The sequence below is a fragment of the Bombyx mori genome, chromosome 15 (genome assembly GCF_030269925.1).
Source record: "Bombyx mori chromosome 15, ASM3026992v2".
Classification (NCBI taxonomy): Eukaryota; Metazoa; Arthropoda; class Insecta; order Lepidoptera; family Bombycidae; genus Bombyx; species Bombyx mori.
Genome location: NC_085121.1, coordinates 8,240,011 through 8,266,457, shown reverse-complemented (window position 1 = coordinate 8,266,457; position 26,447 = coordinate 8,240,011). Strand labels below are relative to the sequence as shown.

The following is a 26,447-nucleotide window of genomic DNA, read 5'->3' as shown; positions in this document are numbered from 1 at the left end:
TTTTGGATCTTTCCAAACTATTTATAAAAGTCATCATATCAAGTGGTGAAAGGCTATTTGATTCAAGCGATTTTACAGGAAAGCCAATTAAAGTTTAAGATTTGGCAAAAATAGTATAGCAAATAAACTTCTTCAGCTTAATGTTCACCATAGTGAGAGAGATTTGAAGAAAGAGTTGCGGTCAGGAAAGCCCTTGGAAGGAGAGCCAGATGTTTTTGGCAAAAAAAGGTCTTTGTTGACGAACCGTAGATGGAACTGGTTACTGTCCTAGTCGAGCCCTTCGTCGGTTGCGACTGAATTAGCCCATAGACATAGCTCACTGAGTTTCTCACCGGATCTTCTCAGTGGGTCGCGTTTCCGATCCGGTAGATTTTGCTAAGCACTGCTCTTGCTAGTGCTAGCAATACTCTCGGTTTGTGCCCCGTGAGCTCACCTACATGTCAAAGAGAAGCTGAAATAGCCTCTCAAGGCTATCCGCATACGTAGGAAAAAAAAGTGGATGAAAGTGTTTCCAGATAGTTTTAAACCATTTAATTCCCTAGAGTATTTTCTACAGAATATACGGTACAAGACACAAAGAAGTCCTCATTCATGTTTATATTTCATGTCGTCTCATTTAATTCAATTCCTTAACAATTTCGATTCCTCTTAATTCCTCCATTGCAATTCTTTCAACATTAATAAAATATTGGGCGTTGGCTTGATCACAATTAATTTAGCTGTACGGTTGGTGCTTCCTTTGCTTATTGAAATGAACCAATCAAACAAGAAAAACTTGTTTTGACTTACCAAGCTTAACATTATTTTATTAAAATTGTTTACATCGTGTAGTGTAATTAATTATTTAAAATAAATAATTTCAAAAAATGTTTTCTGCTTTGAAAAAGTTAGCTAGAAGCAGTGATGATCGGTGCCCTCCTCCAATGCCAATGTCTTCCTCGTTGCAGAAAAAGTTTTCTAGAGGAGTGCATTTTAATAGTAAATACACAGTATAAAATATAATTAAAGGTTTCTATTTCTGAGAAAAGTGTAAAATGTATAAATATTTTTATTACAGTGAAAATATTGATCAAAGGAGATAGAAATGTAGGTAAATCGTGCCTTCTTCAACGTCTTCAAGGCGGTCCATTTATCGAAGACTATGTTCCAACAGATCAAATACAAGTGGCTCCAATACACTGGACTTATAAAAACAGCGATTATATAGTGAAGGTCATCAATAGTAGTATTTTCCAATCAAATTGTATGGCTTATTTACTAGTAGTCCGAAAAACTGTCCCTGGAAAAATGGTTAACTGTAAAAAAAAAACTTATAACATGTAAAGAAACCGCTCAAAAAAAAAAAAAAGAACAAAAATAGGATCTAAACTCTCAAATAGTAAAGTATAGAGATATACAGCTTATGACTTAGTTTTCACTGGAAAATAATATTTTGTTTTCCATTATATCCATATAATTTTATTATTAGGATCCATTATAAATGAAGTTCAATATAAGCATATAATAATTTGAATTTTTTTATCTATATTTTACTGAACTCTAAGGTTTGCATGAAATTATATATCATAATTGCCATTTTTAACTAGGTAGAAGTTTGGGAGGTTGTGGATAAAGGACGTACAAAAAAGAAAACCCCAATAGGACTGAAGTTAGAAAATCAATCAGCCCCATCATTAGAGGACAATCTCGATGCTCCTGTACTAGATGCAACCTTTTTGGATGTCTACAAAAATACCACTGGTGTTATACTTATGCTTGATATAACTAAGCCTTGGTAACTATTTTATTTTTAAGACACTGATAGATCAGAAATGTATGAAGATGTATAATTGATATTTATTAGAACTATCAGAAATGCTCCTAAATTATGATTACAGGACATTTGAATATGTTGTGAAAGAACTATCACAAGTACCTGCAGATTTGCCAGTTGTTATCTTAGGAAACCATTGTGATATGCAGCACCATCGCCAAGTGCATTCCCACCATATTGAACAGGCTTTACATAATGCAAAGCAAATTAGGTAATAGTTTTATGTGTTTGTGAATTAATTAGTCAAAACTTACTAATGAAATACTTAGTTAAGTAATAATTTTATTGTTGAGATTTTCTATGGATTAGTAGTATTTCTAATTTTATTCTTGAATTGAGGTTTAATCCATGAACTCTTTTCAATTTATTTAATATATATCTTTAATATAACTTTTACTAATTATGTTTGCAATGACCTTTCATTCTTTTAATGATTAAAAATTTAAAACTTATCCAGTTTCAGCTTATGAAAAAAGACATTCTAAAATATTATTTTAAGTGGTTTTATTATTCTATTTTTTTTCTATTAAAATTTCACCAGAACAGCTCCAGTTCGTTATGCAGAATCGTCCATGAGAAATGGCTTTGGATTGCGTTTATTACATAAGTTTCTGAGTATACCATTTTTGCGCCTTCAAAAGACAAGTTTGTTAGAGCAACTACAGAGAAATCAAAGAGATATGGAAGAAATAGAGCAGGAATTAGATGAATATCAGGTATTAAATGGTTAAATGAATTAAGGGCTATGTTACAATTCTTAAGGTAATTTTTCACAAAAATTAAGGTTCATAGTTTGGAAAATTTTTAGTCTAAGCTCCACATATATTAATAATACATAATCATTAATCAAAATTGTAAAATATCAGATTCCGTAAATTATTTCAATGTTATCAAGTCTGGTTTTTTTTTATATTTATTGCCCTTGTAGACAGACAAGCATACGGCCCACCTGATGGTGAGTGGTTACCGTCGCCCATGGACTTCAGCAATGCCAGGGGCAGAGCCAAGCCGCTGCCTATTATTACCAGCAGAATAATGACACCATTCAAGGTTGCTATTATACTACATAATTATTATAGACTCCTCACATATATTTTTTAGACTTATACATACATCTATATACGTATAACATATTCCAGAATTCAGAAGAATCACAGTACAACACATTCCTAGATCGTTTAACAAATAAAAGGAAACAGAACACTAATCAAGTTGAACCTCGACCAAGCAATGAACGCTCTCCTAGCATTGTACTAGGTGGTGGGAAACCCATAGTGCCACCCAGTGTAAATCCATTAGTGAGTTGAAATTTTAATATAAGTCCCTAAAATAGTTTACTTATATATGAGAAACAAAAAATTTATGTGCCTTCACTGTAGTTCGAATGGTTATCGCATTTTAATTTCCTGAATAAATACAGATCTCACATGTCTTCATGAACAAAGTAATAATCTAGATATAACATTGTTTAAAAATACCTGTAATGACTTAAGTACACCCATACAAGTTTATATACTTATTTAATAAAAAAAACCAAATGTAGGTACTATGTACATCTCTTAAATGTGTGTTCATCTTAAAATGTATGCAAATAAAATTCATACAAATTACAGCTGGCCCAATCTCTAAATCCATCAATGAAAGCACAAATACCAGAAGCTAAGCAAACTCAATTTGTTCATCCTGATCTTATAAAACCTAAGCAAACTGTAAACATGGACACGACGCCGCCACGCCTCCTCCAACACGATAGGTAAAGCAAAATAATATGCTTGATTTCTATCAATTGTTAATGGTTTTATGGAAGCATTTAATCTTTTATAGAAAGTGTTTTTAAAAGATTGAATGATTTTTTTGTTTTAGTAATCAAAGCACACCTTCAGTCACAAATGCGGGTAGTTCTGTTGGAACTCTAGACGAATTTTATGCTGGTGCACTAGATAGTAGCTTCTTGGAGGATCTAACACCTTTGTCTAGTAGTAGACAGGAGATACAATTTGAATCGGAAAGGTATATTAGTAAAATTTTTTTTGACACAAGATTTGAATTATTATTCAATTTGAATTTTAAAAAACTACCAAAAGTTATTACTCCTTATAAGTTATTTACAAACCAGATAGTACATTTCACTCTTTTAAGCAATTCAACTTTGGTTGAATATTTTATTTACTAACTTGGTTTGAAATAACTTTTATTCTGTTTTACTAAAGTACGATTGATTTTTATTATAGTTAATAATATGCCACCTTTATCCCACATAAAATTTATAGAGATAAAACAGAATATTTTTTAATTTAACTAAAAATATTGCAGTGATGATGACACTACAAATCCAAAAGTTACAGTAGATGAAGATGATCTTGATATCGATACTTTTTCGACTGAATTGACACAAAAAACAAAGCTGCAACAAAAAGACCAGCTAGTGGAAACAGATTTACATAAAACGATTGAAAGAAATACAAGCCAAAAGCGAGAGAGTGAAACGGAATTTGAAAAGACATCAAATCCAGATATAAATTTACCTATATTTGAAAATAGACATAACATCCAATTGTCTTTGGATAATGACTTCCCTCTATGGAGTGGTGACTCTAGCGTTAGAAGATCACCTGAAGGTAATTTTAGACTTATTAAAATGTTGTCTGTTTGTTAAATTCCTTAAGGAATTGTTCATGACTATATGAAAGTGCAAGCGTGCAATGCAAATGTCTTACTAGCGAGCGTTCTTACTATACAGAATTCTGATTTTTTATAGTAGACGGCGTCATAGTTCTTTAAAATTCAGTTTAATTTATTACTTAATCATTACTTTTTTATTGTTCAATTTAATTTTGTAGGTGGCGAAGATCCTGATGCCCTTAAAGATCCTGGTGATAAGGTAAGTCTGAAATTTGTGTGAAATTATTTGAGACATAATATTGTTTATTAGGTTTACCAAACTCAAATGTTATGTTGGAAGTTTTTAGTTTTCATATTAAGCCCAGCTGCACTGGACATCAGAGGCCTATGTTCAGCAGTGGACAGTGGACAGGCTGAGATGATCATGATGATTAAATTAGATCAAGATCGTGATGGCAGTGGAGTATCTAAAGCAGTTCACTAGTTGTATCGACCATCGTTACTTGAAGATGAATGCAGATACAATATTTTAAAAAAAAACTTCAAATATGATTTGAGAACTAGATTAGTTAACGTTTTTTTTTAGAGTTGAGGGTAAATAATCTGAATCTGAAATAACTGAATCCGGTACAGCCCACTGAGTTTCTTGCCAGATCTTCTCACTGGGTCGCGATTCCGATCCGTTTGTAGTTTCTGTGAAGCACTGCTCTTGCTAGGGCTAGTTAATAGTTATAGCAAATTATCTATCAATTTATTCACAAATTATCTACCTATCAATCCGGGCATAGTTGGAATAGCCCTCTAGGCTACCAGTGAATATATAAGGGGAAAACTTTTTATAATATCTGTTATATTATGTCTGATTAACTGGAAAAATTGTATAGATATCAGATATTGATGTCAGTATTTTATTACTTTGATTAATGCAACTGGTGAAATAAAAATTATTTATTCAATTTTTAATAGGGCTTGTTATTCTCGAGTGTTATTTTAGTTTTTAAACTATCGTTACTTATTTTACTTTCAAAATATAAATTAATAAAACCATTATAACATTTTTTCCGTGACATAGTTTTAAGGCAGGATCACTACTCGATCTATCTGTTTTAAATACAGTTGCCACGACCTAACTGGCAACTATCGATTCTCGGTTGGGGTCAACGTTCCTGGTATAGTCGACCTCTGGCATTGCTTATGTCCATGCACAGCGCTGAAAAATTTCAATAGGTGACCTTTGTACACTCTGAGAAACCTCCTTTTTTCAGTCTGAAAAAAAACACCACAAGAAGAAAAAGTCCAAAGATAAAGACCGCGGCGACTACAGTGAGATATCAGAACGCAAAGAGAAGAAACAAAAACGTAAGAAGTCTAAAAGTGAAAAAAAACCCAATCCTCAGCAGGACTTGTTAGCGCCTTCAGGATCTGTAGACTTTGACTATGCAGAATATGATAGCATTTAACAAAATACGAATAAGTTCTAATAGCTTGTTTCTGTAATTGTATGTTATGTACTTAACAAAATCTATAATGCATCGCCTTTAAGCTAATTTTGTGCCTGCCTTATTTTCTTTTATAGCCATACTATTTGTCTATTAGCTATAAGAAAAATGAAAATTTAATCCGTTTTGCGATAACATTCCAGCTACGAGATTTCAAAAATAGGAATAGTCATTTACATACAGGGTGTAACGGGAAGTAAACTGAAACTATGTTCCTGAGTGCTTAGTGCGAGTTTGTTAACGTTCTCGATAGCGTAAAAGTTAACCCAATTTTGTATGCAGTTGGAACAGCGCCCCTAGCGGCAATCGTACGCAAACGATTCCATTCCATACAAATATGAGCTAACTTTTACGCTATCGAGAACGTTAAAAAACTCGCACTAAGCACACTGTACTAAACTTTATGATAACGCAAACACAACGGGCAGCCGCGTTCTCTCGAGACCGTATTATGCGCGTTAATTTATTTCTCATGGGTTGAATTGCGTGCCATGCAAAAATACTATGAAATTAAACTATGTGGTAACGATGTTATTAGTTACATCGTGTCTGGCATTATCCATCACTTGCCTTAGTGTACGGGACAGTTCTTCAAAATCCTGAATTTAAAAAAAAAAAAATCTGTGCTTGCCATTTTATAAACATTTTCAAAGGCTACATTAATTATGTAATTGTTTTATTTATAATTATCCTTAGTTAAATTTATAATGAAGCGTTCTAGTTAAACATCTCGAATATTATTTTAATATTTAGAAAATAAATTTTGAAATTTCAGTACATTATTGTTGATTAAATAATAGAATGAGTTCGCCAACTAAGTATATACTTACGTTTGTTTGTGCAATAAAGAAATTATCTATCTATATTATAGTCATGAATCTTATGTATTTATTTGTATATATTGTGACTAAATTGGTCGTAATAGAATTGTAATTGTTATAACCTTCGATTTGATTGTCATGCCTTCACTGTCATAATTTATATTAGGTATAGATAGGTACCTAAATACCAAACATACCTACTGTAAGATCAGAAAAAAAAACATTGTAAAAGAAACTAATCAGTATGATCTGCGTAATATTTTTATAAATATTAATTGCTTGTTAAATATTAAACATTTATATTGTCATTATTTTTATTTGAGTTTGTTTTAATTCTTTCTACCCGCTACCTTCTACCTAATCCTTTTTTCTCAAGTATAACAATTGACTTCTTGCGATACCATTAGTTGCCGGTGTCGAGTTTATAAAAATCTTCAATTACTAAATACCTACGCAGATATTCTGTTCTGAGAAAAATGATATGGAGCGAAATGAGATGAAGTTGACTCATTTCAGACTTTGGAATTAAATAAGGTCACTTTTAAATTATTATTAATTGAAAATTTCAGTGGGACTTTTTTGTAAAACGTGAGAGGTCTTATATACTCTGTAATATAAGTTACTTTATCACAGTAATTTTCGTACATTCCAGTTAAAGTTTCGCAGTTCAATTTTAAAGGAATTAATGGGACAAAACAATTTGTCAACGCAAAATATTTAATAAATACAATCTATTGAAAATTCAAATGTACAACCACATCGATATTTTATTGGTTAGATTATAAAAATTGGACCCCGTGCGAGAAGTCCACGTAGTAATGTAACAATATTACAAACAAAAATCTCTACATAACAGAACTTACAGATATTAGTCAACTTTATTTTATACAAACTATTGTACATTATTAACTAACGTAAATTATACCTTAAATTTTATACATTCTATGTATAGATGATTTAATATTTATATTTTTTTAATAAGTTAATAAAACTATTAAAATATTCTCTTCAGTTAAAACATTAGGCAATTAATAAGGCTAATGGGGGTGTTGAGAGGGTATTTTTGGCTGTTTATAGATTTTGCGGACTACAATTAAAAATTTTAATATTTTCGAATGTGTTATTTAAATAACAATTTCAAATACGAACAAAGCACTATGTACTTGCTTTAGTTTCATTTAGCAAAATGTGATGAGAAATCTCTGTAACACGTTATAATACATTTGATTTCAAGTATAAAAATAATTTTCACCTAAAATATTTGCAAAACGTTAGTCATGAAATTCCTTAATCATTAAATAATAATCATACAATTGACGATTATTTTGGCCAAATATAGCATTTTATTTATCGCAAACAAAAAAAGAATAATTGCATACATGATTTTTTATTATTAAATCCAGAAGAAGCCATCAGTTTTGATTGACGTGTGAAATAATTTACATTGATTCATGATAATTTGTAATCATTTTTTTTATGGATTTCTAAAAATTGTTTTGTCAAAATTTACTAACGTGTCAACAAACATCACGTACAAATAATATTTATTTATTCGTGATATAAACGAGACGGTAGGTACATATAAAAATTACCAATATTTACATTTTTAATGCTTTGATTGCTGCTCCATTACAAGCTGCTACTTCATTATGTAATAGCTAATTTGTTACTGTCGACACGATTGTAATAAAACTTAAGATAATGTTACTTTTTTATAATCTAATTTAAAAAAAAAAAAATTGTGCAAGAAGAATCCGTATCTTGTGAAAATTCCAGATTTCAGTAAATCTGTTGTTATATTTTTGGAATTGATTTCTTTATTCTCGTCACAAACAACTGCTAAATAGACAATAATACTTCATTGCAAATGATCGAAAAATTATTATAATGGACCAGAGTATATAAGTTTTAATTCGACGATTTATGTTATGACATTCCATCAATTTGTGTATTCCACAATGTTGTTCTCCGATTGATTGAGTATAGCGAAAACATACAAATTTAAAAGTTACTTTCAAATTAATTTAAGCATTTTTGAAATATAATTTTCAATATCAGGCATGATGTACTACTCACTTATAAATTAGAAAACGTAGAGCGTGTTTTTAGTTGCACGAGGATTTAATTTATTTATTTCTATTTATTTAAAAAAATAATTTAATGTCTTAGGAAATAAAAAAGCCGTGCACAGTTAACTTAAAAAAACCGTTGGAATTTAACAATTATTAAAGTACATGGGATCGTTCAGTATTCTCTAAAAATGTTATAACTAGTCAGGTCATAAGTATTGTCACTCAGTAAAAACTTTTCTTTTAGAATGCTGGCCACAAAAAAGTTTATTGAATTCGAATTTCGATTTGTTCATGAAAATAAAAATGTACCTATACTTTTAGAATTTTACTCATTTTTAAATATGGAGTGGACGCTTAAAGAAGACCGTGTTGCAGTTATTGCGTTGCATCGTTGCGGTTACGCGCCAATTCAAATTTTTAACATACTGAAAATTTTGAATATTACCGAAAGATTCGTTTATCGTACCATCAAACGATACAATGAAGACTCTAGTGTAGATGACAGGTCAAGAAGTGGTCGCCCTCGGTCTGTTAGGATTCCAGCAGTGATAAAAGCTGTGAAGGCGCGAATTCAAAGAAATCCCAAACGTAAGCAGAAACTGTTGGCCCTTCAGATGGGGTTAAGCAGAACCACGGTGAAAAGGGTGTTAAATGAAGACTTAGGGCTTCGGGCATATCGAAGAAAAACAGGACATCGTTTGAATGCTCGTCTAATGGACCTGAGACTGAAGAGATGCCGCGCTTTGTTGAAGCGGTACGCGGGAAAAAAATATCGGGAAACTCTTTTTTCGGATGAAAAAATTTTTACCGTAGAAGAGAGCTACAACAAACAAAATGATAAGGTGTACGCACACAGTAGTGAAGAAGCGAGCAACCGTATTCCGCGTGTCCAACGAGGTCATTTTCCATCCTCGCTCATGGTATGGTTGGGAGTTTCTTATTGGGGCTTAACAGAGGTACATTTTTGTGAGAAAGGTGTAAAAACGAATGCAGTTGTGTATCAAAATACAGTCCTGACGAACCTTGTGGAACCTGTTTCTCATACCATGTTCAATAACAGGCACTGGGTATTCCAACAAGATTCGGCGCCAGCTCATAGAGCGAAGAGCACACAAGACTGGCTGGCGGCGCGTGAAATCGACTTCATCCGGCACGAAGACTGGCCCTCCTCCAGTCCAGATTTGAATCCGTTAGATTACAAGATATGGCAACACTTGGAGGAAAAGGCGTGCTCAAAGCCTCATCCCAATTTGGAGTCACTCAAGACATCCTTGATTAAGGCAGCCGCCGATATTGACATGGACCTCGTTCGTGCTGCGATAGACGACTGGCCGCGCAGATTGAAGGCCTGTATTCAAAATCACGGAGGTCATTTTGAATAAACTTTAGTGTCATAAGAATCTATGTTTTGTTAAGTTCATTTTGGTATATGAATGGTTACATAATGAATAAACTTGTTTCAATTATTTTACATTAAACATGTGACAGAATTTATGACCTGACTAGGTATATTTGATTTCCACTACTTTATGAAACTGTAAATACAAATAAAAAATGTGAATGTGTGAAATTTTGATAAAGCCAAAAACAGTTTTATGATGATGTATAAATTATACAAAACTATTCATTACATTAATGAAAGAGGGATGTCAGCAAGGTTTAAAAAAAAAAAATGTTTTATAGTTTTTGAACATAAAGATGATTACAGACTGTGAAATTGACCGAGAAGTATTGCTGTACAAATAAAATTTACATTTCCCCACTTTAAAATATGCACATTATTAAACCTCATTTGAGCCTATTCTAATAAAATATTTTCAACAATATAATATCCATTCACACATCAACAATTTCTAAAATATCTAATAATGCAGAATTGCATTTAGAAATTTAAAATCATAAACAGTGATGTTATTCAAGAGACGAAGGAATGTTTATTGCTGTTTTGTAATTGTTACTTCGAGGGACCATAATTATAACAAATATTAAATTATAACTACTAAATGTCATTTAATTTCATTAACAACAAATGACAATATGTGTTCAAATAAATATAACTATTTTGGCCTCAGTGAAAAAGATTTTGGCATACAAATAAAGACTCATTTTAAACTTAACTCAGACGACAGGGATATTCTATCTATGTCGATAGTCTATCAGTTAATTAACTATTTTAATGATGCCTGCGAAACATACTGCATTTACTAGCTTCCTTACTCTTATGTTCTAACTACATAATCTTATTTACAAACTATATATAATTGTTCAATCAATTGTAATTTATATCACCCTAGTGTTCGCTTCATAGAAATATGCGTTTTCGAACAATACAATGTCGTGAATGTTGATATTATTCGAGAAACTATACTGCAAGCACTTTAATACGGTCAGTCGACGCGCGACGTTTCCGAGAAACCGTCGTCCAAGAAGTTTGATAGCGATTGCGTCTGATGTCCCAGATGATGAGAACTCAACGAATCAAAATTAACGTTTTGCTCAACAAAATGATTGTGCACGGCGTGCGGGGGCTCGACGCGGAATTGTCCCACACTCCACGGATCACTTAAATTGTCGTTCAGTCTTCGAACACTAGATTCAAACGAAGGCAACTCGGTCCAAGTCCGCGGCGGCGGCGTGTTCAATGTCGGCGCGGAGGGAACGTTCTCGCTGCGACCGGACACGGTCGACGGCGGCTCTGCATTGAACGAAGGCGTACCCCACACTAAAGATTCTATCGTTGAAGTGGGAGTGACGGCTGTCTGATTAAACTTTTCAATTCCCCAGCTGTTATCTGGAAGCGGTATGTTATGTAATAAATCGGGAACTTTGGAAACGTTCCGTGCGTAAAGTTCAGCACTTCGTCCGCTCATCGAAGTGCGGGAGGTCGGACCTCTGTCGGGGCTCGGGAGGTGATAGTCCGGTCGCATCATTGGACTGTAATTACCGACGCCGGGGCTCTTTTTATTGCTGTAAACTGTATTATCTATGCTGGGTCTCGGCGAATACGGACTGTGATGCAGTCGATCTTGTCGCGACATAGGACTGTATTGTCCGGGGGTTTTGTTTGGATTATTTCTTAAGCTGTCAGCTTTCATACCTATGCCTGGATCCGGACTGGTGTGGGTCGACGGATGAGGAGAAAACGGTGCATGATGTTTGGGCATTGGGCTGTAGTTGCCCGTGTTCCAAGCTCCCGACTTGGGCAGATCTGGCTTGACTATTTGACTAGTGTCGGGACTGGGCTGTGCTGAGTACGGACTAGGTTGCGACGAGTACGGGCTGGGTTGTGCTGAGTAGGGACTCGGTTGAGTTGAATACGGACTAGGCTGGGCTGGACTCGGTTGAGCAGAGTATGGACTTCTTTGAGAGGAAAACTGATTGTCTTGTCTGGGCATAGGACTATAATTCCCGTAGTTCCAAGTGTTGGGATTCTTTATGTCCTGTTTAACACCCTGTACATCAGGACTGCGTTTGTTTGTGTTCTCGAGGGACGTGGTGGGACTGCACTGTTCTATCATTTTGTTGTGCTTCATTTTACTACTGCTATCTATTCTATTGAGAGGACTCGCTTCCGACTTGTAGGTGGGAGTTGATTTGAAAGTGCCCAAATGCCACGAATTGTTCTTTATTGTCTCTGTCTGTACATCGGGGCTGTTCTGAACTTGACTGTCCGGTTTTGGCACGGGACTAAAGTGGGGACTACCAAAATCTGATTTCGATTCTGACCTCGGCGTGGACGAGGAATCGGGCCTAGACTGCGACATTGGACTCAAAAGTTTCGGAGTAACGTCTCTGGTGAACCTCCTTTCCTCTAGGACGGAAGTGGCAGAATCAATACTGTCTTTGCTTGTGAATAAATCACTCGTCTTACTATTTATGGTTTTACCATCAATAGAAGATTTAGAAATGAATTCTAGGGATGAAGAAAGTTTTTCACTTAAGCCGACGTCGGAGAGACTTTTGGGTTCTTGGAAATGGAAAGATTTACTTTCGCTTTCATTTAGAGAATTTGAATCAATCTTAGTATCAGAGGCAGATGTGAGATCACCGCTTGTTTCCTTCGCATCAGTATCAGACTTTGAATCTGGTTGAGTCTTTTTTGTTCCTTTTTTTGGTGTCGTGGTTTCAACGTCTTTCTCTTCTTTCGCTTTTATTTTGACGGGATCGAAGCTATCTTTGAGATCTTGCAGTTCTTTTCCCGCATACGACCGTTTCATCCCCCTAGGTAAGGCTCGACAGGAACTGAGGTTCAAGTATTCTAAGTGCGGACACCTGAGCAGAACTTTCTTCACCGGTTCCAATGAGACAGAAGAACCGCACAGATTTAGTATTCTAAAAAAAATATTTCATTATTTAATCCTCAACCGAGTTCATCAAATTCACTGATAAATAAATGTCTAGATACTTAGTTATAAACTAATCAAGTTTTTCTAGAATAATTCTCACTACTTCCCCATCATCTACAGTGGTTATTTATAATATAAATTAGTTCCGGTTTGAAGGGTGGATGGTCGTTACACCATTGCCACTGAAACTTCGACCTTATGTCTAAAGACGTTAGACATTAGACTCTCTCCTGTGTGAGCTTATGGGCTGCATGGACTTTAGTGATCGTTTAGCATCAAAAATGAAGCGTGAAAATCACGTGTTCTTCGGATAATATGATATATAACATTAGGGTAGGCAACGCACTGGCGTAAACGCTGGTGACCGTGGGCGGCGGTGAATCACTTACCATCAGGTGACCCGTCTTGCTCGTTTGCCTCTTAGTTGTTATAAAAAAAAAAAAAAACAGAAATGGGAGTTCACCTCACAGAGGTTGGTTGTAAAAAAATAGATTTTATATTTAGATCACCACCTCCCATATCGTATCGTCATAGGATATGTGATAATTATAGGGCTACGATTGCGTTAGCAAATTGGTGTAATAAATTTTTCGCGACTTTCAAATATTCAAAAATACAGAAACTAATCATTTGTTGTCTGTTATATAAACGTTATATCGAAATTTGTTTTTCAAAATCACTACATAGTATAAAACAAAGTCGCTTTCTCTGTCCCTATAACCCTTTGTATGCTTAAATCATTAAAACTACGCAACGGATTTTGATGTGGTTTTTTTTTTAATAGATAGAGTGATTGAAGAGGAAGATTTATATGTATAATAATATCCATTAAATAGTGGAGAAATCAATAATAAATTAGTTTCCGAAGCGAAGCGAGGCGGGTCGCTAGTGTTGTATATAGAAGCTTCAGACAAAAAGGTTTTGTTTTTTCTTTAGTCGTTGAACGAGCTCATAGCCCGCCTGGTGTTAAGTGGTTACTGAAACCCATAGACATTTACAACGTAAATGCGCCACACACCTTGAGATGTAAGTTCTAAGGTCTCAGTATAGTTACAACGGCTGCCTCACCCTTCAAACCGAAACGCATTACTGCTTCACGGCAGAAATAGGCGGGGCGGTGGTACCTACCCTCACGGACTCACAAGAGGCCCTACCACAAGTAAAGGTACCAGGTAGACGATAAACAGATAAAGGTGAAGACGAACCTCAGTTTGCTGGTGGTGGAATCAGCGAGCGCGGAGACGGCGTCGTCCAGCACCCGCGCCGCCGACGCCCACGACAGGTCCAGCTCCAGCAGGCTGTGCGACCACTTCTCGCAGATCAACTCCAGACACGCGTTGCTTTGCCTCGTCACGTTACAGCCTGATACGAATTACGTTCGGTCCATTAAAAGGTAGGCATCGGATTACTTTTTATAATAAAATACAGTTAGTAACAATGTGATGAAATTTTATATTAAACAAAAGATCTTTAAGTATTATAAACTGTCTACTGTCGTCGCGTGCAACCTCTTTGACAGGACATAAGAACTACAACGACTAGAGATAGACACAGACTAAGACAGACACTTGACAAGAATTCAAAAATAAAGAGTGAAATGGAACGAGGGCGTACGTGACTAGCAGCAGGCAGTACATTTTTTTACTTCCTTAAAGACGGACACAAACGAGATGACAAAGAATGAATTGACCGTTCTCATATGAACTGTATGCGCGCGAGTTCATGTCCATCGGGGCCAGAGGCGACGCGCGGGGGACAGCTCGCCCCACCTTCACCCACCTCCCCGCACTTGTCTGACGTCGAGTGTTGTCCTTGACGGTTGTGACGCGCGCTTATCGATATCGAAAATTTACACTAATGCTATTGTCTTATTTAACCATGACTACTCCGCTTCCAACAAGTTCAGATAGAAAAAACCTACTAAAAAAAGATACATACTGATTCCGACTCTGATCTGTCGGTTGTCTTTTCATTTGATAGTGATTGAATTGGAATTTAAAATATATTTTTCTCTATTAGAAATAAACAAATAATTACTTATCACATTTATTTTATTTTATAAATTGCAAAATTACCTTAAGTTATATTAAACCAAATCGACAGCTGTTGACTAAATTGGTAGTTATTATCGAAATTACCATAATTAACTAGGTCACAGCACTACCACATTCTTCAGGATGGACATGAACTCGCGCGCCTACTGTAGTCATCGGAATACTTTTTATAATAAATTACAGTCAGTAACAATATAATTTAATACAAAGGATCTTTAATTGTTTAAAACTGTTTTTAAACTGCAACCGTGACATGTTGTATTCATGGGTTCGAACAAAGTCAGAAAAAACTGGTTACAATTAAGCTGACCTCCAAGGAAGAGATGCTGCAGGTCCCAGGCCGGCACGCGCACGAGGCCGGAGTCGGACAGTCGCTGCAGGCCGCGCAGGTCCAGCAGCCGCAGCCGCGTGGCGCCGCGCACCAGCCGGCTCAGCGCGTCGTCCCCCAGCCGGTACTCGCCCACCGCCACGCGCTCCGCCGCCGCCTCGCCCGCCACCGACAGCTCCTCCAGCTGCGTCCAGCCGTTCGTCTCCATCTGTGTCGTGTCAACACATGTCTATACTATCGCGTCTATACTTCTTTCTTTCACTGGTGGTAGGACCTCATGTGAGCCCGCACGGGTCTACCCTATGCGCCTATTCTGCGAGTGTGAGGATTATGAGCAACATTCCAGCTCATCCAGGAAGTTACCCAGTCTCTTAGAGTCTGACCGCCCCAAGGAGCGACCTCGATAATGTATCATGTCCAGTATACAACAACTACCGTGCACTTTTTTACTGATGGTAGGACGACTTGTGAGTCCGCACGGTAGGTACCACCACCCCGCCTATAACTGCCGTAAAGCAGTAATGCGTTTCGGTTTGAAGGGTGGGGCAGCCGTTGTAACTATACTTGAGCTCTTAGAACTTATATCTCAAGGTGGGTGGCGCATTTACGTCGTAGATGTCTATGGGCGCCAGTAACCACTTAACACTAGGTGGGCTGTGAGCTCGTCCACCCATCTAAGCAATAAAAAAAAAAGAATTTACAACTAGCCGACCTGGCAGACTTCGTAGTGCCTCAATCGATAAATAAAACACTTAAACTTTTCTATAAAATAAACATAAAACAAACAAAAGGAATCCGTCCGACGGGGGACGCATCAAAGGAAAAACGAAATTGTTATTTTTATTTAATTCCGAGCATTTTCATATTTATCTGTCTACCTTTTAAACCTTTTCTGGACTTCCCCAAATAATTCAAGACCAAAATTAGCCAAATCGGTCCAGCCGTTCTCGAGTTTTAGCGAGACTAACGAACAGCAATTCATTTTTATATATATATAGATAGAAGATAGATAGATAGATTACTAGTGGACCTCCGGTAGTCGGAACTCTACTATAATTAATTGAAACTATAAGTTTGCACACGATTATGATATCGTCTTCTCGCATTATAACTGTATAATCTGAAAACTTACCAAATTTTACAGGAGTGTTTTAAAGGTTTAAAACATATGATATTTTTAATATTAATCATCTTTGCAACTATTTTTTAGTTTTTACCAGTTACAATATCTGTCTTTTAAAGTAAGATAAAATTATATATTAATTTTGTTAGAAGTAGTCAAAATAACTAAACTACGCTCTTTTGACAGTATTTATGAGAAAAATACTGGTGATACGAAATTATTCTGAATATTAACTCAATTTCGAATATTTTTGGAAATTGTACACTTTTAATACGTAAACACACAACCCTCGTTTCCTTATTAAAATTCTTAATAATACACTATATTTAGTATAGAATATTATAGGAGACGCAATAAATTATCGCGAACCTGTTGTGACGTTGTCGCGGACGCCAAAATCAGTTGCGCGTTGGCCGCTCTGAAGACTCTCATCTTTGGGCAGCCCTTCTGCAGGGCTTCGAGGGGCACGGCCGCCGGGTGCGTCGTGGCCTGAGCTCCGGATATGTCCAACACTTCCAGATTCTTACAGTGCGCCTATAATTATTATTAAAACTATAGATTTGACGACGAAGGAAGGAAGATCTTTCGCCGAGCGGGTGATGTTGCTCAGTAGACCGACGCGACGCGGACGGTCCAAATGTTTTTTTTTTCCTACCTAGCTAAGACCCTTGAGAGGCTATTTCAGTGTAACCTTAACTAGTAGGTGAGCTCACGGGGCTCAAACTTGACGACGTTGCTAACACGAACCCTAGCAAGAGCCGTGCTTTGCAGAATTTACCTCCGGATCGGAAACGCGACCCACTGAGAAGATCCGGCGAGAAACTCGGTGGGCTGTGTCTGAGAGTTGGCCAAATGTTGTTGTTCGGAACTTGTTTATACGCAAGCTTATCTTGAAAATGACGTAAGCGAGATTCAGGCATCTGTCAAATATCTTGCGTTGTATAATGGCTACCGCCACAAAACTTTAATTTTTTTTTTAAATATTCTAAGCAACATCGTGATGTTGTCTTTATGCATACATAAGAAATCTGAAAATATTCATTACATAGATGCCCCTAATACATAGTAACAATTAACATTGTCTATTTTTTAATAAGTTTATTTAAGTTAATGAAGCTATTATTCTATTTGTGAATTATAATGCATTGTGTTAAATTTATTGGGAAACATTTAGGGTTTACAATGTGATTTCCCCGATAAGATTTATGCTGTATTACAGTTGGAAAAATACAAAAAGGCCAGAACGTGTAAATCTAAACTACGAAAACTTTTTAGTGTAAGCAACAATTACTGATGTGATTTGAAAGTAGATGAAACGAAAAAACTACACTAAAAAGAGATAAACGTATACATCTATTTAATTTTACTAGAGAGTATGAGATAGAATTCCTTCAAAGGTTCAGTACAACTATTTTTGTCGATAAATTAAAATGATAAAATAGGATATCCCTACATTATAGACTTCAAATTATTCACACACGTACGAAGAATCCATCTACATTCCTAGCGAGGTAGATATCAATATATCAGTTACTTTTATTATCAGAATAGCATCTATAATTTATTATGTGCTTATTTTTGAGTCATGCCATATTCATTTAAATCGGGACCGTGAGGAGGTTTGACCTCAAAACTTTTTGTACAACAACAACGAATGCAAATGTATTTCAGACATCCCACATATACTGGGTACCTCACACGTACATAGCACACAAGTGTTTTTATTTGGAGACACTGATTCCGACCTTTGAGTCCAACCCGTAATACAATAAGGTCTAACAACACACGACCGGCAAGGCGATGAATCAACTATAATTATAAATAACTATAACTGATGGTAGGATCTCTTCACTGGTGGTAGGACCTCTTGTGAGTCCGCGCGGGTAGGTACCACCACCTTGCCCATTTCTGCCGTGATGCAGTAATGCGTTTCGGTTTGAAGGGTAGGGCAGCCGTTGTACCTATACTGAGACCTTAGAACGTATATCTCAAGGTGGGTAGCGCATTTATGTTGTAGATGTCTATGGACTCCAGTAACCACTTAACACCAGGTGGGCTGTGAGTTCGCCCACCCAGTTAAGCAAAAAAATATATATATGTTAGGAACGTAAACTTACCGCAACAGAGGAAAGTATCTGAGACAAGGCTGTGAACTTGTTGTTCGCCAGAGTGAGATGCGTGAGTCGCTCGCCGAAGTTTTCACACACACGTGCCATCGAAGCCGCCGTGAGACACGAACCCGAGCCGCCGGTTTCGGACTGCAATTAATTATTGTAAATTTATTTATTTACTAGCGTCCCGCCCTCGCTTCGCTTCGGAAACTGTAATTTATTAGTGATTTTTCCACAATTTAATGGATGTTATTAGACATATAAACCTTCCTCTTTAATCACTCTATCTATTAAAAAAAACCGCATCAAAATCCGTTGCGTAGTTTTAAAGATTTAAGCATAGGTAGGGACGGACAGATATAGAGACAGAAAAAGCGACTTTGTTTTATACTATGTAGTGATTAATAGCTTAATAGTTACGTCATCTCACGTTTTACGGGCTCGGTCGATGTCAAAACGAGAAATATAAATATCCAGTGATTCCAGTTAAAACTAATGGCGACTTGGAAATAATGTACATTTAAAACAAAATCTCTTATTAATGAAAATAACTTTATATCGTCGTTGTCAAACCAAAATCTGCTATGTGCACTTTTCGAGATTTTTACTCTTTGACCTTTTTGTATAGTTCAAAGTCCTATCTACCGTAAAAAAAAACTGTTATGTATCTGTAGCTTTAATATTTATCTCTAGCTTTCATTTGATATAGTTCTTAAAAATTCACCTTCATATAAAATTTTATACGAAAATGTTTTTACTCGTTAATTCAAAATAGAGTTTTTGCACATAGCAGATTTTGGTTTGACAGCGAAGATATGTATTTATGTCGATTTATGCTCAAAGCTAATTTACATTTTGAGCAGATTTTAATTAAAAACAAAAAATAAATAAATAGAGAATTAGTTTTAATAACAATCTCACCGCAAATGATAGATCCAATCTTTGTAAATTTGGTAAGGATCTAAGTATTTCGTACAGTTGTTCAGCTGTTATTCGACTCCAGCCTGCCACGCTGAGCTCGGTCAGGTTCGGGCAGCATTCCGCCACGCTCGTCAACACCCAGCCTATGTTGCAGACCTTCCATTGAGCTGTGAACAAGTAAACAAATAAATAATATAAACAAATAAATAGTATAAATAAATAAATAATATAAATAAATACATATTTAATAACAGTCACGCCACGTTAACCGGTCCCGTGATAAGTTCGTAAAGAACTTGTGTTACAGGTACCAGATAACGGAAATAAATATAAGATTTTTATTATACACATACACATATTTAATATACATCCATAACCCTGGAATAGACATTTATCTTTATCATAGAAATATCTTCCCTTGGCGGGATTCGAACCCGCGACTCCCTTGTGTAGTGACCATGTCATTTACCAGACGGTCGTTGAAATGTTCTGTAATATCCATTAAGCAGGCGATTGCATGCAGCAGAAATGCGAATGTTGCGATCGATGTGTGGAGTAACGAGAATGGATAGAATACGGAATGAATATGTTAGAGGAAGTCTGAAAGTGGCACCTGTGACAGAGAAGCTGAGAAGTGCGCGTTTGGGATGGTGTGGACATGTGATGAGACGAAATGTAAATGAGGTTGGTAAGAGAGTGTTAACTATGAATGTGGAAGGATATAGAGGAAGAGGTAGACCTAAGAAGAAATTGATGGATTGCGTGAAAGACGATATCGGTAATAAAGTAGTGAGCGAATAAATGGTATATGATAGAAGAGTATGGAAGGAAAAAACATGTTGCGCCGACCCCAGGTGACTGGGAGAATGGCAGGATAATGATGATGATGATCCATTAAGCCTACTACGGACAACTATATGGCCACTGCTACAGATTGTAGGCGTTATTGAATATCAAAAAGTAACTTTCATAGATAAATGCAGGAATTAGTGCCGTTCAGTATTCAATATAATACATTTGGGTCCATGTTTCGTTTTCGGATGAATATAACAGATCAACATTACAAATAATTTATTATATACATATTTGTTAAAACAAATCAAGGTTTATTTCGACTTAAAATACTCACCAATATTTAAGCTTTGACATTGAGATAAACGATTTTCGAGGAGCCAGACCAGTTTGTAATCTGTTTTACATTTCTCGATCGTGTATTGCGCAAGATCAACGCTCTTCCACAGATCTGGTGTGCAACTAACGCTGTGCCATAATTTACAAACTCTACCTAATCTGAAATTAAAACAAAATATTATATATTTTTATGCAATATTATTACATTTTAAAAAATTCGTTATTTATGTTATGGTGACAGCTATTATTTAATATAGAATACCTTATTACAGATGGTAACGTGCCGAGTGAAGAGATCACATAATCAAATATCTTCAACAGCACTTCACGAGGCATTGACATTCCCCATGGACTTTGTGGTCCTGTGTCTTTATTTTGCACCGCACTTATTCTATTTCTTTCAGTCTTTTCTTTTTTTTCTGGAAGCATAGTAAGCATTATCAACGTCTAGATTTATAGTCCGGTGATTTAAAAACAAAAAGCGGTGCCCCTGGCATAGCTGACGTCCACGAGCGACGGTAACCACTTACCATCAGTTGGGCGGTATGCTCGTCTGCCTACAAAGGGAATAATAAACTGAATTTCATTATTCATCTGCTAATTATTAACGTAAAAATTTAGGGTTTTTAATATCACTTTTACTATTTTCTATTCCTGATTTCCGAAATTTCGAATACCGTTTTAACGATCAAGTTTTAATTGTGCCAACGAATCACGAAAACCGATTAATTTACTCTTTATTTGCATGCAAGGAATTAGTTTCCTACAATTCATGTAATGGAATTATATAGAACGAAATCATGTAGCTTGCCCGAGACTTACACTCAGTATTTAGTTGTTAGTTTAGTAAAAAACAAGTGACCGCAAATCAGGCGCGTATGCTGGAATTTCCATTTACCGAAAAAAAAAGGAAAATGTAATAATATACATACAAATATATTTTCCATAGCGATTTTGTAGTTATCATATTATAAATCACATTAACTACCATCACTATTTGTTTTCGGAAACTATTACAAAACATCCGGTACATATACAAAATATTTAGGTAATTATTACGTAATAATATTTTATTACAAAAACTGATAGTTCCGATATTCATTAATACGTATACACATTACGTAATACATTCGAAGCAACACTTTCTCTATGTTGACTAATTAAAATGTTATTCATATAGTTCCTTACTTTTATTGGTGTTAGATTTACGAGTCTTGGGAGTTTTAGGACGTGGATGCCGGGGTTTCGGTGCGGCGACACTCATGGCTGCTGCGGTATCACCGCGTGAAGGGTCGTATTCTTCACCGGAGCTCTCACTGGCAACCGGTGAAATAGTTCGCCTCTTTTTAGACTTTCTCTGGCTAACGTCTAAGACCGGGACAGGAACTGGTGTAATTTTCTGGAATATTAATGTTAATTTTAATTTTATTAATCTTAAATGTTGAGAACTTTCTTAGTCTTTTTTTTATTAGATTGATGTGTGGACGAGTTCACAGCCCTCCTAGTATTAAGTAGTTACCGGAGCCCATAGACATCTATAGCGTAAATGCCGCCACCCACCTTGAGATGCGAGTTCTAAGATCTCAGTATAATTACAACGGCTGCCCCGCCCTTCAAATCGAAACGCATTACTGCTTCACGGCTGAAATAGGCAGGGTGGTGGTACCTACCCTTGCGGACTCACAAGAGGTCCTACCACCAGTAATTACGCAAATTATCATTTTGCAGGTTTGATTTTTATTACACGATGTTATACCTTCACTGTGGAAGTGAATCGTGAACATTTGTTAAGTATGTATTTCATTAGAAAAATTGTTACCCGCCTGCGGGATCCGAACACCGCTAGGCTAGATACGAATGCACCGAACGTCTTGTCCTTTAGGCCACGACGATTTCAATATTATTACTATTAATATCATTAAAATGTAATCGTATTGACTAACGAAAGTGTAAAAGAAACGTTTATTAAGTTATGAACAGAATCCGAAACCTAGTAAAAACCTGAATCGGGCTTAAAAATAATATGAGGATAACGATACAATGCTTAAGTTTCATCAACAATCTTTGGATTGACAGTTTCTAGAGGAAAAACGCCTGATCGCCAGAAGATTCTTCTGTGTAGCATTCCACAACATAGCTACAGGTCTCTAGACTATACTAACAGCATGTCGAAAAGGTCATGTACCGCATTCCCGTAGTTCAACACCAGCCATTAATAACACTCGCCCCTTACTATACCATCATAGCAAGCCCATTAGACTAATTGGTGCACTTCTTAGGCGCGCGGTACGCAACTTCTGTCCGACTCCAGTGTGGAGGTCTAAATTACAAGAACTATTCCCAGTTTTAACCGTTTGAAGCTAACTAGTGTATGTGACTGCTTGCCATCAGGTTTGTTGCATGATTTTCAACCTTATTTAATATATGAAAGCTGGAAAAAACCGTAATCACACTATACGTGTTTTCAAGACATTGCAAATTTTATAGTAATTTTAATATGTATATTTAAATTCCAAGTAAAATTTAAGACTAGGGCTACTGAGTAAAGATACAGGTACCATGATGGAATATCTCCACCATACCATTAAGAAACCATTAAAACAAGGTTTCTCTATTATCCATCTATAATATATTTCTATTTAGTATAATCCTATTCATTATTATTTAAAACCACCTTTTAGATTATTGTATTAGCTTAGTACAAATTTATTAAATTATGTTAATTTATATCTTAAAACACTTGATTCAACAAAGTATAATTGATGAAATTACACATTCAACTATTGTAAATTATATACATTTAAACAAATACCAACAAATAATAAATGTAATTATTTCTATGGGATACATGTTTTATTAATTTAAGTCTAAGTGAACAGAAGGACCCTGGTGAAAAATAGATCTTGCAACCCACAGGGACATATGAGAAATTCACACATTGAATCATAAGAAATCAATTTCAGAGAATTAATTTTGGTAACAATATTTAAAATGGAAGGCACAACTGTCTTACTGCAGAAAGAGACAGGATGGTAAATTATGCATCTCTATAGCATGGGCAATACTGAAGTGAAAGTTGCTTATGAATAATAGTTTAGAAAAACAGTTCCATTATTTATGTATTTTTAAGTAATTAAGTAATCAGACTTGAGTGTCTGTGAGTTTTATTTATAGGAGTTGAAGTTCCCTTGCACAATCAAATTTGGAATGGGAAGATCCACAAGAGAATGATAATAAATGTCAATTACTATCATTCTCTTGTGGATCTTGAGAAGTTGAACTAGAACCTGATTATGAAACAAGATGACTCAGATTTTAATTTTATACATAATGTGCATGTAATACATTTATTTGTTTAAGTTTCATTATATTGTTTGAGTTGAGCTTAGGATACATGGTGTAATATCTTCCACCCTATCTTTCACACAGTTTGATAATTGAATTGAATGAATGATAATTAAATACTGAGAAAACTTTATTAAGTTATAATAATAAGTCAAGTAATTTGACTCCTAATTCAAAGTCTAAAATCAAACAATAAAATACCTCTTTATTTACCAAATTATACCAATTTAATCAATTGTGTTTTTTTATTGTTAACTGTATTATAAGTAAATATTGAGTGGCTAATTACTTGATATGTGATGATAATATCATGATTTGGTATAGTATAGAGTAAAACCATAAAGATATAGTCAACTATTTATGAGTGAAAGTCAGATACTACTGCATGTGACAACCTGTTTTGTTTCTAGGCTGGTGGTACAATATTTTGAGAGACAAAACTTTTAGGTACCACCATCCTACCTATTTCTTCCTTAAAGTTGAAGTACAGCTGATATATTATAGAAAAAACCTTTGGTCTTATGTTGGGTGGAGGCATTCACATTCTGATGTCTGACCTGCAGTAACCATTTAACACCAGTTAGGCATTGAACTTGTTTACCTGTCTAACCATAAAAAAAAAAACATAGATATAAAAATATTTAATATGTTTATTTTCAGTTAAACTTAAATTATTTAACTAATACTTACAGGTTCATGTAAACTTGTTCTTCGTATTTTAATTTTAATAGAATTTGTATCTATAATTTGGCTTTGATAAGTGGTAGTTGACTCTGTCTTCCTTGCTTTCTTTTTACTGCGTGAACAAATATTTAACATTGAGCGGGGTTTGCCACTACAAGGTGTGATTGCATGAGTTCTTCTTTCTTTCGAATCTTTTTTACTCTTCTTGGTAGATAATTGACTAAGTTCATGACTATATGGTTTGCCACTTTGACGCTGCATACATATTACTGATGGTAACTTAACACTGCACTTGAGCACTTCATCGTCTGAACTTTCTTCTTGTTCAGGCACTTCCTCCACATCTTCCTCCTCCTCCTCAACTCGTTGTTCTTCCTCTGCATCTTGCATTTCTTCATCATAATCCCGATACTTACTACTACTCACTAAGCTTAAGTTTTTTCCACTAATAATTTGCACTGTATTGTTCATTGAACGAGTTCTATGTCGGTGTTTTTTACGTTTACTTTCTGTGGGTAGATACCCATTAAGATGTTTAGTATCTCGCCGGGAACGCTGCTTGTGTTTCTTATGGCGGGTTCTAGGAGGCGGCTGGACCCCATTGGCCTGAACCTTTTTATTGGCAATTTCGTCAATGCTTTGCTCGAAATCAGTCTCAAGCTTCACGCCAGACGCTGATTCATCAGTTTCTATTTCGTCTAAATCGTCCTTGGAAGAAGCTCCTAGTTTTGGAACCCTCACATCAGGGAACAGATCTTTACGGACGGTGAGCCTTGCGGACTCGTAGCCGCCATTCACGGGGCTTGACCGACCAGACATGCCGCCCGCCTCCCGCCGCCCTGACGTACTACTTCTACAATCCACTCACCTGTCCCGAGGTAAACAATCAATTTGACACATCACATTTTCACCTTTGAGTACGAACAAAACACAGATCAAGATTGAGGAAGTGAATACGTTGAATTCTACTGACAAGTAACTAGGGTGAACATTATCAAATCTTTAATTTACACTTTTTGTCTGTCCCAAACATCTTTTTCTCTTCACATATTCGCATTTTAGGTCATCCATGTTCATGTAACGTTGTGATTGCGAAAAACAAAGTACAGATCATTTTCGCGGACACGGAGACTTGATTTGATGGTTTAGAAACGCAAAAGGTACATTCTTTAGAACCACAATCATAATACACAGATATTTTTAATTATTTTGTTCACGATCAGTTGATGAAAACTGTTGACCTTGTTTAGAAGCTTATTATGTTTCAAATTTTAATCAACAGATGCAGACATTGTCACAAAAAAACTTTAGTTCATTTGTATGCAATAATCTTGTAAAAGCGTTATCTTCAATACTTTTACATGAAACCCTTAAGCTCACAAAAGGTTTCTATTAAGCTATAGTATACTTTAGTCAACGTAACCTAGTGAAATTTATATAATTTCATTTTAATATGGTAAAAATAATGAAATCAAATCAAAACGGGAATACATTGCCACGACATTCAACTTTTGTTCTGATTTGTACTACATTACAAACATAATGTAATACAATGAAATGTCAAATACTGTGGTGTC

At 35.5% G+C, this 26,447-nt stretch overlaps 2 protein-coding genes across 2 annotated transcripts; one reads left to right on the top strand and one right to left on the bottom strand.

The window, feature by feature from the left end:
- The first annotated feature begins 746 nt into the window (after positions 1 to 746).
- On the top strand, positions 747 to 7,072 carry LOC101738487 (rab-like protein 6). The gene is made up of 11 exons (XM_004928471.5): positions 747 to 978; positions 1,058 to 1,212; positions 1,587 to 1,774; positions 1,878 to 2,024; positions 2,355 to 2,529; positions 2,953 to 3,111; positions 3,427 to 3,566; positions 3,677 to 3,823; positions 4,127 to 4,431; positions 4,654 to 4,694; positions 5,701 to 7,072. Exons 1-11 carry the CDS (start codon positions 867 to 869, stop codon positions 5,893 to 5,895), a joined length of 1,764 nt encoding a protein of 587 aa, XP_004928528.2. The 5' UTR covers positions 747 to 866; the 3' UTR covers positions 5,896 to 7,072.
- Positions 7,073 to 7,454: 382 nt separating this feature from the next.
- Positions 7,455 to 26,192, bottom strand: LOC101745573 (uncharacterized). Its single transcript, XM_004928692.5, has 10 exons — positions 24,877 to 26,192; positions 22,030 to 22,240; positions 21,104 to 21,260; positions 20,840 to 21,000; positions 19,711 to 19,877; positions 18,796 to 18,936; positions 17,048 to 17,212; positions 15,538 to 15,763; positions 14,379 to 14,535; positions 7,455 to 13,159 (listed from the first exon to the last, which is right to left on the bottom strand). The coding sequence occupies exons 1-10, from the start codon at positions 25,687 to 25,689 to the stop codon at positions 11,215 to 11,217; spliced, it is 4,143 nt and encodes a 1,380-aa protein (XP_004928749.1). The 5' UTR covers positions 25,690 to 26,192; the 3' UTR covers positions 7,455 to 11,214.
- Between the last annotated feature and the right edge of the window lie 255 nt (positions 26,193 to 26,447).